Genomic DNA, 11515 nt, shown 5'->3' on the forward strand with positions numbered 1-11515 from the left:
AAATGTTTGGTCCTTAGGTATTCGTCCCGTTTTAATTATACATATATTCGATTTCGGTTGAAATATATTAGTTATCATATAGTACAACCTACTGTCCATCTGCCGTCAGGAACAAGAAATAAGTGACAAAAATAATATTTGTATTTGTTATTTATCTACTCGAATAAATATTTGGTCTTTAGATATTCGTCTCGTCTTAATTATACGCATATTAGATTTCGGTTAAAATATATTAGTTATCATAGTACCGTCCCGTTTTCAGCTGTACTCGTGCAGTCGTGCTGCGGATGGACACGCGCATCACCTGTCGCTGGGTCAAAGGTATCCGCCGACTGCAGGTGCTGACAAGGACAAAAGGCCAAACGCGACGGGTGACACACTCACAGTGCGGTCGCGCTCGGCTCCGCCCCGCCCGCCTCTCCCCATTCTCACTTCTTTTCCCCCAGTTGCGTTGCGTGCCCCTCGTTTCCACACTTTGTTGCGCTCCTTTAGCGCCGGCGGCCCGTAGCCTCAATCATCATTTCCATTCCATCCGGTTTCTTCCGACGACGGTGTGTACAGAGAGCAGGATCGGACAAGTCTCTGCTGGTAGAAGCATGGCGCAGCGCCGGCTGTTGGGCACGGCGCCGGCGCCCGCGGGCGATGCGGCGTCGCACGGCTCGGGCTCCAGCCCCGACGCGATGCGGATCATGGTGGGCGTGCTGGTAACGGTCATCGTCTGCACGCTGCTCTACTGCGTCTACTGCTGGCGGTGGCGGAAGCGCAATGGTGAAACTGCGCTCTGCTGGTGGCTTTCCTTTCCTTTCCATTCCATCCGCTGCTGCTGCGTGTGTTTCTAACATTGGATGATCCCTGCCCTCTTGTTCAGCCATCCGGAGATCCCTGCTGGACAGCCTATGGCGGCGGTCGAGCTCGGACCTGCCGCTCATGGACCTCGCCTCCATCCTCGCTGCCACCGACAACTTCTCCAAGGCCAACAAGCTCGGCGAGGGCGGCTTCGGCCCCGTCTACAGAGTGAGAAATCAACCCAAGGTCGATGGATGTGGCCACAGCTAGCTGTTTTGTTACTCTACATCTAATAGCAATATGCATGATTTGCAGGGCGTGCTGAGCGGCGGCTCCGAGATCGCCGTGAAGCGTCTGTCAGCGCGGTCGCGGCAGGGCGCGGCGGAGTTCCGGAACGAGGTGGAGCTCATCGCCAAGCTGCAGCACCGCAACCTAGTGCGGCTGCTGGGCTGGTGCGCCGAGCGCGAGGAGAAGCTGCTGGTGTACGAGTACCTCCCCAACCGCAGCCTCGACGCCTTCCTCTTCGGTAAGCGAACCAACAGCTCCTTGCCGCCATTGGGCCATGGCCACGTAGCTGTAGGTCTCACGGTAGGTGGGCGTGGTGTCATCACGCTATAAATTCCATGTTCCGTTCGTGTCTAGCTAGTACTACGAGCTAATTAATTCGAGGTGGATGGACTGGTACTATACTCCTAGTAACTTGATGCGCACAGCGCAACGGGACTAATAATTGTGCTCTGCTTACCATCCAAATTAAATTAGTGATCACAACAGATACGGCTTGGTTGGTTGATCAGTACTAGTACTAATTTAATTTAATTAAACCCTAGATCCGAGCAAGAGTGCGCAGCTTGGGTGGAGCACCCGGCACAACGTGATCCTGGGCATCGCCCGCGGCCTGCTGTACCTCCACGAGGACTCGCTGCTGAAGGTGGTCCACCGGGACCTCAAGGCCAGCAACGTGCTGCTCGACCACAAGATGAGCCCAAAGATCTCCGACTTCGGCATGGCCAAGATCTTCGAGGACGACTCCGACGCGATTAACACGGGCCGCGTCGTCGGGACCTAGTAAAACCCAACGCACCCTACTTACTTTACTAAGAATAAAATGCTGCCTTCTCTGCAAACCTGAACATGTTTGTGCTGCAAACGACTGCGTGGCGATCGATGAAGCGGGTACATGGCGCCCGAGTTCGCGTTGGACGGCGTCTTCTCGGTGAAGTCGGACGTGTTCAGTTTCGGGGTCCTCCTGCTGGAGATCTTGAGCGGGCAACGGAACGGCGCCTTGTACCTCGAGGAACACCAGCAGTCCCTCATCCAAGACGTACCATTCTGAACCTTCATTCAGTGATCTGAACTGAACGGAGTTAGCCAATCTATATACATGTTTTTTTTGTTGACAGGCATGGAAGCTGTGGAGTGAAGACCGCGCGGCCGAGTTCATGGACCAGTCGCTGGGGCGGTCCTACTCCAAGGACGAGGCGTGGCGGTGCTACCACGTCGGCCTGCTCTGCGTGCAGGAGGACCCCGACGTCCGCCCGACCATGTCCAACGTCCTGCTCATGCTCATCAGCGACCACACCAAGTTACCCGAGCCAGCCATGCCGCCCTTGTTCGCGCGGCTCAGGAACATCTCCTTGCTGGCGCCGCCACTCACCACCAAAACCGAGTCCACCACGTCTCCGCTGTCGATCAACGACGTCTCCATCACCATGATCGAACCGCGATGAGCTCATGCGTTTTGTACTTCTGACAACTGAGGGAGAGGCTTCGAGTGTAAATTTATAAGACTGCAATCGTTCAGAATGACTACTCATATGTACTAGTAAGTTTTTTTTTGATGGTGTGCACAAGTGTGGGATTTAGCTACTAGACTAGAACATGCGGCGCCCGTAATCGGGTCATAACAGATTTCTTTTTTATGTTTATGCATTCTCCTATGTGATCCAATGGACTAAAATGTGTCACCACTGGTAGCAAAGAGCATATAACTATTTTAATTAGTTTGTATCCAAATGCATAAGAGTTCTTAATCTCTTCTAGTATTTTTTTTTTCTAAAAAAGATTGGACCAGCTAATCAATAGTTATGTTGTGTCCTTTTAAGTTACCCAAGCATCACTGAAATAATCAAAAATACATTCTACCAAGTATCACTTGCACTTATAAGTGTAATGTAGCTGTCTACTTGCACTCCCTCATTTGATCATGTTCACAATAATTTTGCAGAGCACACTGATCATTTTGCAAGAGTCATAAAAACTATTACATGGAATATATCTTCCAAAGAAATGCAAAAATGGTGATGATGGGAAGGATGGTTTATGTAACAAAGTAGGGAAAGGGGTGTAATTTGTAAACATTCAGAAACAGAAGAGGCAATGGTGCAAAGTGAAAAAAAAAGGTTACATGCTCATAGTTAGGCATCAGAGAGGGGGGACAGTGCAATTATATCAACAGAAATATGCCTTTCTTCTATGACAGGAGATCCAATGCAACAAATGATGCTACATGTCACCATGTGCGCTTAGCAGCAATCTCTGGCCGTGTTTGCCCCCATTTTAAGAATAAGTTGGTTTAGAGTTGTGCACAACAATGAAGACAGGATCGTTGCAAAGTTGCCAGATTATAAACCCTAAACAACTGTGGGGATTTAGGTGCCCTACAACCTAGTGGCACAAGACGGGAAAGAAGTTCTACAATCCCAGTATACGAGTGGACAAGAGCCGTGATAATGTAACATCAGTCAAAACAGAAAGCACCATTCCTCACTATAAACCACCAAAATAGCTGTATGGAGCTCGGTGTTACCCACATTATTAGGAAGCAACCATCCATGTACACATTAGATTTTCAGTTCCAGGCTTCCAGCTATGACATATCAGCGTTCTATGGCTCGCTCGCTCCCTCTCGCGTTTTCCCTCGCTCCCCACCCCGTCGTCGTTATCGCCATGTGTCCTCCTTTGTCATGGAGTTGTCGTGGGCTTAGTCCCCCATATCCCTAGAACCTAGGCATCTCCTGTCTCCCATCTGGTGGAGGCGGGGGAACTCTCTCGTGATGGCTTCTCCATTTGTTTGGGATGATAGGGGAAAACTGCTGGTAAGTTCTTTGGATTGTTCTTCTGGTAAAGCTTTCCAGCTCTCGGTTCTTTGGAGATGTGGCTCCTCGGTCCATCATGCTTCTTCTTCGTCCTCATGCTCCTTCTTTCTGATGTGGTTTTCTGCCCTTATACCTTCCGTCTCTTGGCTGAGTCTGTCAGCTTGGCTTCGCAATCAATTTTTGGTGGCTTCCCAGCGGGTTTTCATGTTGTCGAAGAATCGGATCATCATTTTCTTTTTTTCTGTGGCCTATAAGAAAATTGGTTTCATGGTTCTGGATCTGAAGCGCACCATTTCTGCAAACTTTGATATTTATTTCCACCTCTGGAGAGAATTGGAGGAAATAGTATGCCCTTTGGTGTAGAGAGGAAGATGAGAAGTGGATAGTTGTTAAGCGCAGAAGTTCTCGTTCTTCAAAATTGGTCTCTTTTGCTAAGAATTTGGTGCAAGTCTCACCAAGCAAGAAACATTGCCCTCCATGTTAGATCAGAAATGGATTTCTCAAACCGGCCATAAATAAGAAGTTCATTCTCTGGGGTACTTCTAATGATCAATGTCAGTTAGATTTTGTGTAAATCAAGAATTTCAAATGCCCATTGCCTATCTCAAATTCAAATATGAGATTTCGTTTGAGCTCGTCCTTGAACAATGGCCCTCAGGCAACTATTTTGGTTCTTGTTCCAGCTATCTTTTCTTGGATTTCGCGTGATATGGACGAGGCAGTTCCTCATGAGGCTCCACGCAAAATCCTCCTCTTGTCGGTTGGGCGTGTTCGCACGTCGCAAGCGCACATGGCGCAGGATGTGGCTCCCTCTGCAGGGCCCACTGTTTCTCAGGGTAAATTTTGCTTCCGATGTTTCTCGTGCACCCACTTCATCAGGACTTGTTCTAGCCCGATCAGGTGTCGCCACTGTCTCTTGCTCGATCACTTTAAAATACTGCAATAGTAGGCGTGCTCAACCTATGACACGACTACACTAGAGGCCTAAGGCGTATTGCATTAATGGGTTGGCGGCATGCTAAATTGATACTCATGCTGTGTTGGAAGTTGCTCTCGGTGCCTTAGCTAAGGCTCTTTTGCCTTCGGTCACCGGGCCCCCTCAATATTCCGGTAAAGGTGCCTTTTCGCATTCTAATGAGGGCAATTGTTCGGCTTCCATCTCTGAGGGTGTTTTGGCTACTCCTTGCACTCTCCATCATAGCATTCCACTGGCTACGGTTACTGGGTCGTCTTCTATACCCGGTTTCAGTCGCCTTTTCGATTCTGATCGACGCTGGTCTCTCCCCTCTTGCTGTTGTGGAGAAAACCCTCTCGTCTCCTTCCTCTTTCCCTCAACAGTGCTACATTTCTTGTTGTCCTCACCTCTCTTGCACATGGACAATTTCCCGGTAGACCCTTGTCCGTTTCTTCTGCCGGAGTTCATTATCGTGGATGGTGTCGGCGTTTCGACCCCAGGGGGTCCCTGGACCGACGAGTAAAATTGTCGCTGCGTGTCCCAGCCCAGATGGGTTGGCGCGAGATGGAACACAAGGGGGGAAACGCAGCTCATGTTATCCTGCGCCACGGGGATGCGCTTGCAGTAGGGGTTACAAGCGTTCGCGAGGGAGAGAGAGTGAGCCTGCTCGTCAGCCCGTCCTCCCGCGCGACCCTCCCGCACGAGGGCCATGGACCTTCCTTTTATAGATGCAAGGAGAGGGTCCAGGTGTACAATGGGGGTGTAGCTATGCGCTAACGTGTCCGGCAGAGAGGTGCCTGAGCCCTGCGTACATGCCAACGTGGCTGTCGGAGAGGTGCTAGAGCCCTGTGTACGCGGTAACATGGCCGTCGGAGGAGCGCTTGAGCCCTGTAGAAGCATAGCTGTCGGGGCTGCTGGGATCTTGCTGGCGTCTCCTTGCTTCCGTAGGGGGTTGAGAACCACCGTCGTCATGGACGCACGCGGGGAGCCATCATTACTTGTTACCGGGGCGAGCCTGGATGGGACGCCGGTCTTGTTCCCCCGTAGCCTGAGCTAGCTAGGGGTAGGGTAATGATGTATCCCCCATGGCGCGGTCGGTCCGAGCCCAAGGTCGGGCGAGGTGGACACTCCTCCTGAGGCCGAGGCCGGGGTCGGGTGAGGACGCGATTCCTCCGAGGTCGAGGTTGAGGCTGAGCCCTGGGGTCGGGCGAGGCGGAGACCACCTTCCGAGGCCGAGGTTTAGGCCGAGCCCTAGGGTCGGGCGAGGCGGAGACCACCTTCCGAGGCCGAGGTTGAGGCCGAGCCCAGGGGTCGGGCGAGGCGGAGACCACCTTCCGAGGCCGAGCCCTGGGGTCGGGCGAGGCGGAGACCATCTTCCGAGGCCGAGGCCCAAGGTCGGGCGAGGCGGAGTTCCTGTTGCGCCTGAGGCTGAACTTGGTTGTTGTCAGCCTCACCCTGGCGGGTGGCACAACAGTCGGAGCGGGGCAGGCGGCGCTGTTTTCCTGTCAGGTCGGTCAGTGGAAGGGCGAAGTGACTGCGGTCATTTTGACCTTGCCGACTGAGGCACGTGTGTCAGGATAAGGCGTCAGGCGATCCTCGCATTGAATGCGCCTGCGATACGGTCGGTTGGTGAGGCGATTTGGTCAAGGTTGCTTCACGACGAAGCCTGCCCGAGCTAGGGTTCAGGCGAGTCGAGGGTGCGCCCGTTGCTTGAGGAGGCCCTAGGGCGAGGCGTGAATTCGTCTGGGACTATTGTTCCCGCCCGAGGCTGGGCTCGGGTGAGGCGAGATCGCGTCCCTTGAGTAGACGAAGCCTTGACCTGAATTGCGCCCATCAGTCTCTGCAGCTTGTGCTGATGGTGGTTACCAACCGTGTTTAGGAATGTTGGGGGTACCCCTAGTTACGGTACCCGACAGTAGCCCCCGAGCTTCAAAGGGAGTATTGGTACTCGCTTGGAGGCTTTGCCGCACTTTTTTGCGAGGGGACCGGCCTTTCTCGGTTACACTTTGTTCCGGTGGGTGCGCGCGAGCGCACCCGCCAGGTGTAGCACCCGAGGCCTCGGAGGAGTGGTTTGACTCCTCTGAGGTCTTAATGCCTTTCGTGATGCCTCGGCCAGCCTGGTTGTTCCCTCATGCGACTTGATTGTAGCCCGGGTGCATGGTCAGGTTCTGAGTTTTTAGGCTGGTTTGTTGACGCTGTCAACGGTTTGGCCGTAGCCGGGTTGTAAGAGCAGCCCCCGAGCCTCTGCACGGAGCGAGAGGACGATCAAGGACTGTCTCGACTTTTATTATACGCCCCTTCGTCGCCTTTCCGCAAGGAGGAAGGGGGGGGAAGCGCCATGTTGCCCTTGGAGGGCGCCGAACATGGTGTCTCCAGTGAGTTGCTAACGGGTGATCCGAGTGTACACCCGACGGGTGTGGCCGGCTGCACCGGGGGGTCGCACAACACGTCGTACGCCGCGAGGGAGGTACTTGTGTTCTGGGACGGTCCGTTCTCGTTCTCGTGGCGAGAACGGGAGTGAGGACCTGTCGGTGCGCTTTGGAGCGGTCGCCGCTTGCTGGTGCGGTGTTGGTGGGCAGGTGGCTGCCGGAGAAGGTTTCTCCACCGACGAGACCGTCGGCCACCTGCGGTCCGGGCCTCCGGCTCTTTGGCTTTAATGGCTGGTTCTCGTCCCCCGCGAGGGGACGTGAACGAGGGCCTTTCAGCAGCAGCGTTTGCCCCGAGGCCGTCGCTGCAGCTGTCTTGCCGCCTGAGACAGAGGTCATTGTCGCTGCTGCAGTGGTCGGCGGCGAGCCACCTAGAGTTTGTTATCCAGGCCCTCTGGTGTGGAGGTAGTTCATACCCGCGGGAGTGGAACCGGAGTTCCGTTTGTAATGGCACCCTTAGTGCCGGTGTTTGTTCATTGTGGCTATCGAGGCCTGAAGATCTAGGTATTTTGGCTTAATACTGTGTTTCTTCCTTATTTCAAGCACTAGGACTCGCCTGTCGGCTAGCTGAACCGCTTAACCGAGTGTGAGTTGCCCTGCGCGGAAGGTGACAAGTGAGGTATCCGTATCCCGGAGGCGTAGGAGTCCCTCGGCTTGGTCCGCCTTGTCACTCTAGGCCTCTCTTGCTCAGTTATAGAACCCTCGGCTGCTCTGCGATGAGCCGGAGCCGGAGGCAGCAGTGTCAGCGTGGACAGAGGCGGAGTCGGCTTGAAAAGAGGCTTCGTCGGCCCAGGAGCAGGTGGCTTCCCAGGCCGAGGAGGTGCAACAACGGCGGCTTGGAGCCTGGCCAGGTCATCCATGTGTGATAGTTGCCTAGAGGGGGGGTGAATAGGGCGAAACTGAAATTTACAAATATAAACACAACTACAAGCCGGGTTAGCATTAGAAATAAAAACGAGTCGCGAGAGAGGGTGCAAAACAAATCTCAAGCAAATAAGGAGTGTGACACAAGGATTTGTTTTACCGAGGTTCGGTTCTCGCAAACCTACTCCCCGTTGAGGTGGTCACAAAGACCGGGTCTCTTTCAACCCTTTCCCTCTCTCAAACGGTCCCTCCGACCGAGTGAGCTTCTCTTCTCAAATCAAAACCGGGAACAAAACTTCCCCGCAAGGGCCCCCACACAATTGGTGCCTCTTGCCTTGATTACAATGGAGTTTTGATCATAAGAACAAGTGAGAAAGAAAAGAAGCAATCCAAGCGCAAGAGCTCAAAAGAACACGGCAAATCTCTCTCGCTAATCACTAAAGTCTTGTGTGGAATTGGAGAGGATTTGATCTCTTTGGTGTGTCTAGAATTGAATGCCTAGCTCTTGTAAGTGGTTGAGAAGTGGAAAACTTGGATGCAATGAATGGTGGGTGGTTGGGGGTATTTATAGCCCCAACCACCAAACTAGCCGTTTGGTGGGGCTGACTGTCGTATGGTGCACCGGACATGTCCGGTGCGCCAGCCACGTCACCAAAGCCGTTGGGATTCGACCGTTGGAGCTCTGTCTTCTGGGCCCGCCTAGATGTCCGGTGGCGCACCGGACATGTACTGTAGAGTGTCTGGTGCGCCAGTATGGGCGTGCCTGACTTCTGCGCGCGCTGGCGTGCATTTAATGCACTGCAGGTAGCCATTGGCGCCGAAATAGCCGTTGCCCCGCAGTTACACCGGACAGTCCGGTGTACACCGGACATGTTCGGTGAATTATAGCAGAGCAGCCGTCGCGAATTCCCGAGGCTGCCAAGTTCCAGAGCCGCGTCCTCTTGGAGCACCGGACACTGTCCGGTGTACACCGGACAGTCCGGTGAATTATAGCGCGCCGGCTCTGAAAATTCCCGAGGCTGAGGAGTTCAGCGCGAAGTCTCCTGGTGCACCGGACACTGTCCGGTGGCACACCGGACAGTCCGGTGCGCCAGACCAGGGAGCCTTTCGGGATGCCTTTAGCTCTCTGTTTTGAACCCAACATTGGTCTTTTTAATTGGCTTGTTGTGAACCTTTGGCACCTGTATAACTTATACAATAGAGCAAACTAGTTAGTCCAATTTATTTGTGTTGGGCACTTCAACCACCAAAATTATTTAGGAACTAGGTGTAAGCCTAATTCCCTTTCAGTGAGCGGGACCATCCTCGGAGTCACGCTGCCGAGGCCGTGAGCTAGGCTGATGTCCTCGGGGGATAGCTGGCTGAGGCTATGGAGCGGTCGGTCGAGGTGTCTGCTCGGGCTGGGACCCTTGCGGAGACCCTGGAAACAATGGCCCAAGCGCGGTGCTAGCGTCCTCCTTCGAGGTGGAGATCCTTTCGCCCATGTCGCCGTTCGAGGTCGGGCCAGATTCCGCCAAAGGTGGAAACAACGCCGAGGGTGCTGCTGCTCCCTCTGTCGATGTCTGATCCTGTAGGAACAGTTTGTCTGTAGTATGTGTATGCTTGTTGCGGCCACCGAGGCCCAAACATCTTATTGTCGTGTTATAAAGCTGTGTTTTCTTTCCTCTTGTTTCGAGTATCAGGACTTGTTCGTCGGCAACAGAATCGCTTATCCGAGCGAGAGTTACTTTTCGCGGAAGATGATGAGTGAGGTATCCGTATCCCAGAGGCATAGGAGTCCCTCGGCTCAGTTGGCCTTGCCGCTTACGTGCACTCTTACTCGTTCGTAGGATTCTGTTATCGATATAGTCGAGAAGGCACGAAAATCGTTCTGGTAGAAAAGTTCTCGAGCGTTAGGACTTGTTCGGCAGCAGAATCGCTTATCCGAGCGTGAGTTACTTATCGCGGAAGGTGATGAGTGAGGTATCCGTATCCCGGAGGCGTAGGAGTCCCTCAGCTCGATCGGCCTTGCCGCTTACGTGTACTCTCGTCATTTTCAGGATCCCGCTATCGAAGCTGTCGAAAAGCGCGAAAGATGTTCTGGCAGAAAGACTTTTTCCGAGGAAAATTTTGACGCAGAGGGGGTTCCCCCCTTCTAGCCCCCGAGGGAGGGTCGGGCTTTGCCGAGGCAAGGCTGACCCTTCCTTGACGGTTAGAATTTATTTGTGTATGTAAAGAAAACGAGGTATATGAACGACTTGAAAACATCTTAAGGGTAAAAGCGACATAGCTGTCGGATGTTCCAAGCGTTGCTGTAGACCTCGCCTTGATCGTTGGCCAGCTTGTATGTTCCGGGCTTAAAAATCTTGGCGATGATGAACGACACTTCCCAGGGAGGAGTAAGCTTGTGGCGCCCTCGAGCGTGATGCCGCAGCCGAAGTACCAAGTCTCCCACCTGGAAGCCTCGGGGCCGAACCCCTCGGGCGTGGTAGCGTTGTAGAGACTGCTGATACCGCGCCGAGTGTAGTAAGGCACGTCCCGAGCCTCTTCGAGCTGGTCCAGTGAGTCTTCTCGGCTGGTCTGGTTGCTTCGATCGTCGTACGCCTTTGTCCTCGGGGAACCGTATTCTAAGTCTGTGGGCAAGATAGCCTCGGCCCCATAGACTAGAAAGAACGGCGAGAAACCCGTGGCTCGGCTTGGCGTCGTCCTCAGACTCCAGAGCACCGAGGGTAGCTCTTTCATTCATCGCTTCCCGAACTTGATGAGGTCGTTGTAGATCCTCGGTTTAAGTCCCTGCAGAATCATACCGTTGGCACGCTCCACCTGCCCATTCGTCATGGGGTGAGCTATGGCGGCCCAGTCCACACGGATGTGGTGGTCCTCGCAGAAGTCCAGGAACTTCTTCCCAGTGAACTGGGTGCCATTGTCGGTGATGATGGAGTTCAGGACCCCAAAGCGATGGATGATGTTGGTGAAGAACTCCACCGCCTGCTCGGACCTGATGCTTGTTAGGGGTCGGACCTTGATCCACTTGAAGAATTTGTCGATGGCGACCAGCAGGTGCGAGAAGCCCCCGGGTGCCTTCTGCAAGGGATCGACGAGGTCCAGACCCCACACAGCAAATGACCAGGTGATGGGTATTGTCTGCAGGGCCTGAGTGGGCAGGTGCGTCTGTCTCGCGTAGAATTGACACCCTTGGCAGAAGCGTACAATCCTAGTGGCGTCGGCCACCGCGGTCGGCCAGTAGAAGCCTTGTCGGAAGGCGTTCCCAACGAGGGCTCGAGGTGCTGCATGGTGACCGCAAGCCCCCGAGTGTATCTCTTGCAATAGCTCCTGTCCTTCGGCGACGGATATGCATCGTTGGAGAATGCTTGAGGGGCTGCGGTGGTAGAGCTCCTTTTCATCAC

General features: G+C 53.7%; 1 protein-coding gene across 2 annotated transcripts; it reads left to right on the forward strand.

Moving 5' to 3' along the window:
• Positions 1-283: 283 nt before the first annotated feature.
• LOC100191721 (liguleless narrow1) lies at positions 284-2789 on the forward strand. 2 transcript variants are annotated; one of them, XM_035962015.1, is made up of 6 exons: positions 284-768; positions 869-1014; positions 1102-1312; positions 1617-1854; positions 1960-2110; positions 2190-2789. In XM_035962015.1, exons 1-6 carry the CDS (start codon positions 288-290, stop codon positions 2514-2516), a joined length of 1554 nt encoding a protein of 517 aa, XP_035817908.1. In that variant the 5' UTR covers positions 284-287; the 3' UTR covers positions 2517-2789. The 2 variants fall into 2 exon arrangements, with proteins under 2 accessions (XP_035817908.1, NP_001130622.1); NM_001137150.1 differs by having other exon boundaries at positions 428-787; positions 2190-2624.
• The last annotated feature ends 8726 nt before the right edge of the window (positions 2790-11515 follow it).

Source organism: Zea mays, chromosome 9, assembly GCF_902167145.1.
Source record: "Zea mays cultivar B73 chromosome 9, Zm-B73-REFERENCE-NAM-5.0, whole genome shotgun sequence".
In the NCBI taxonomy this organism is placed as follows: domain Eukaryota; kingdom Viridiplantae; phylum Streptophyta; class Magnoliopsida; order Poales; family Poaceae; genus Zea; species Zea mays.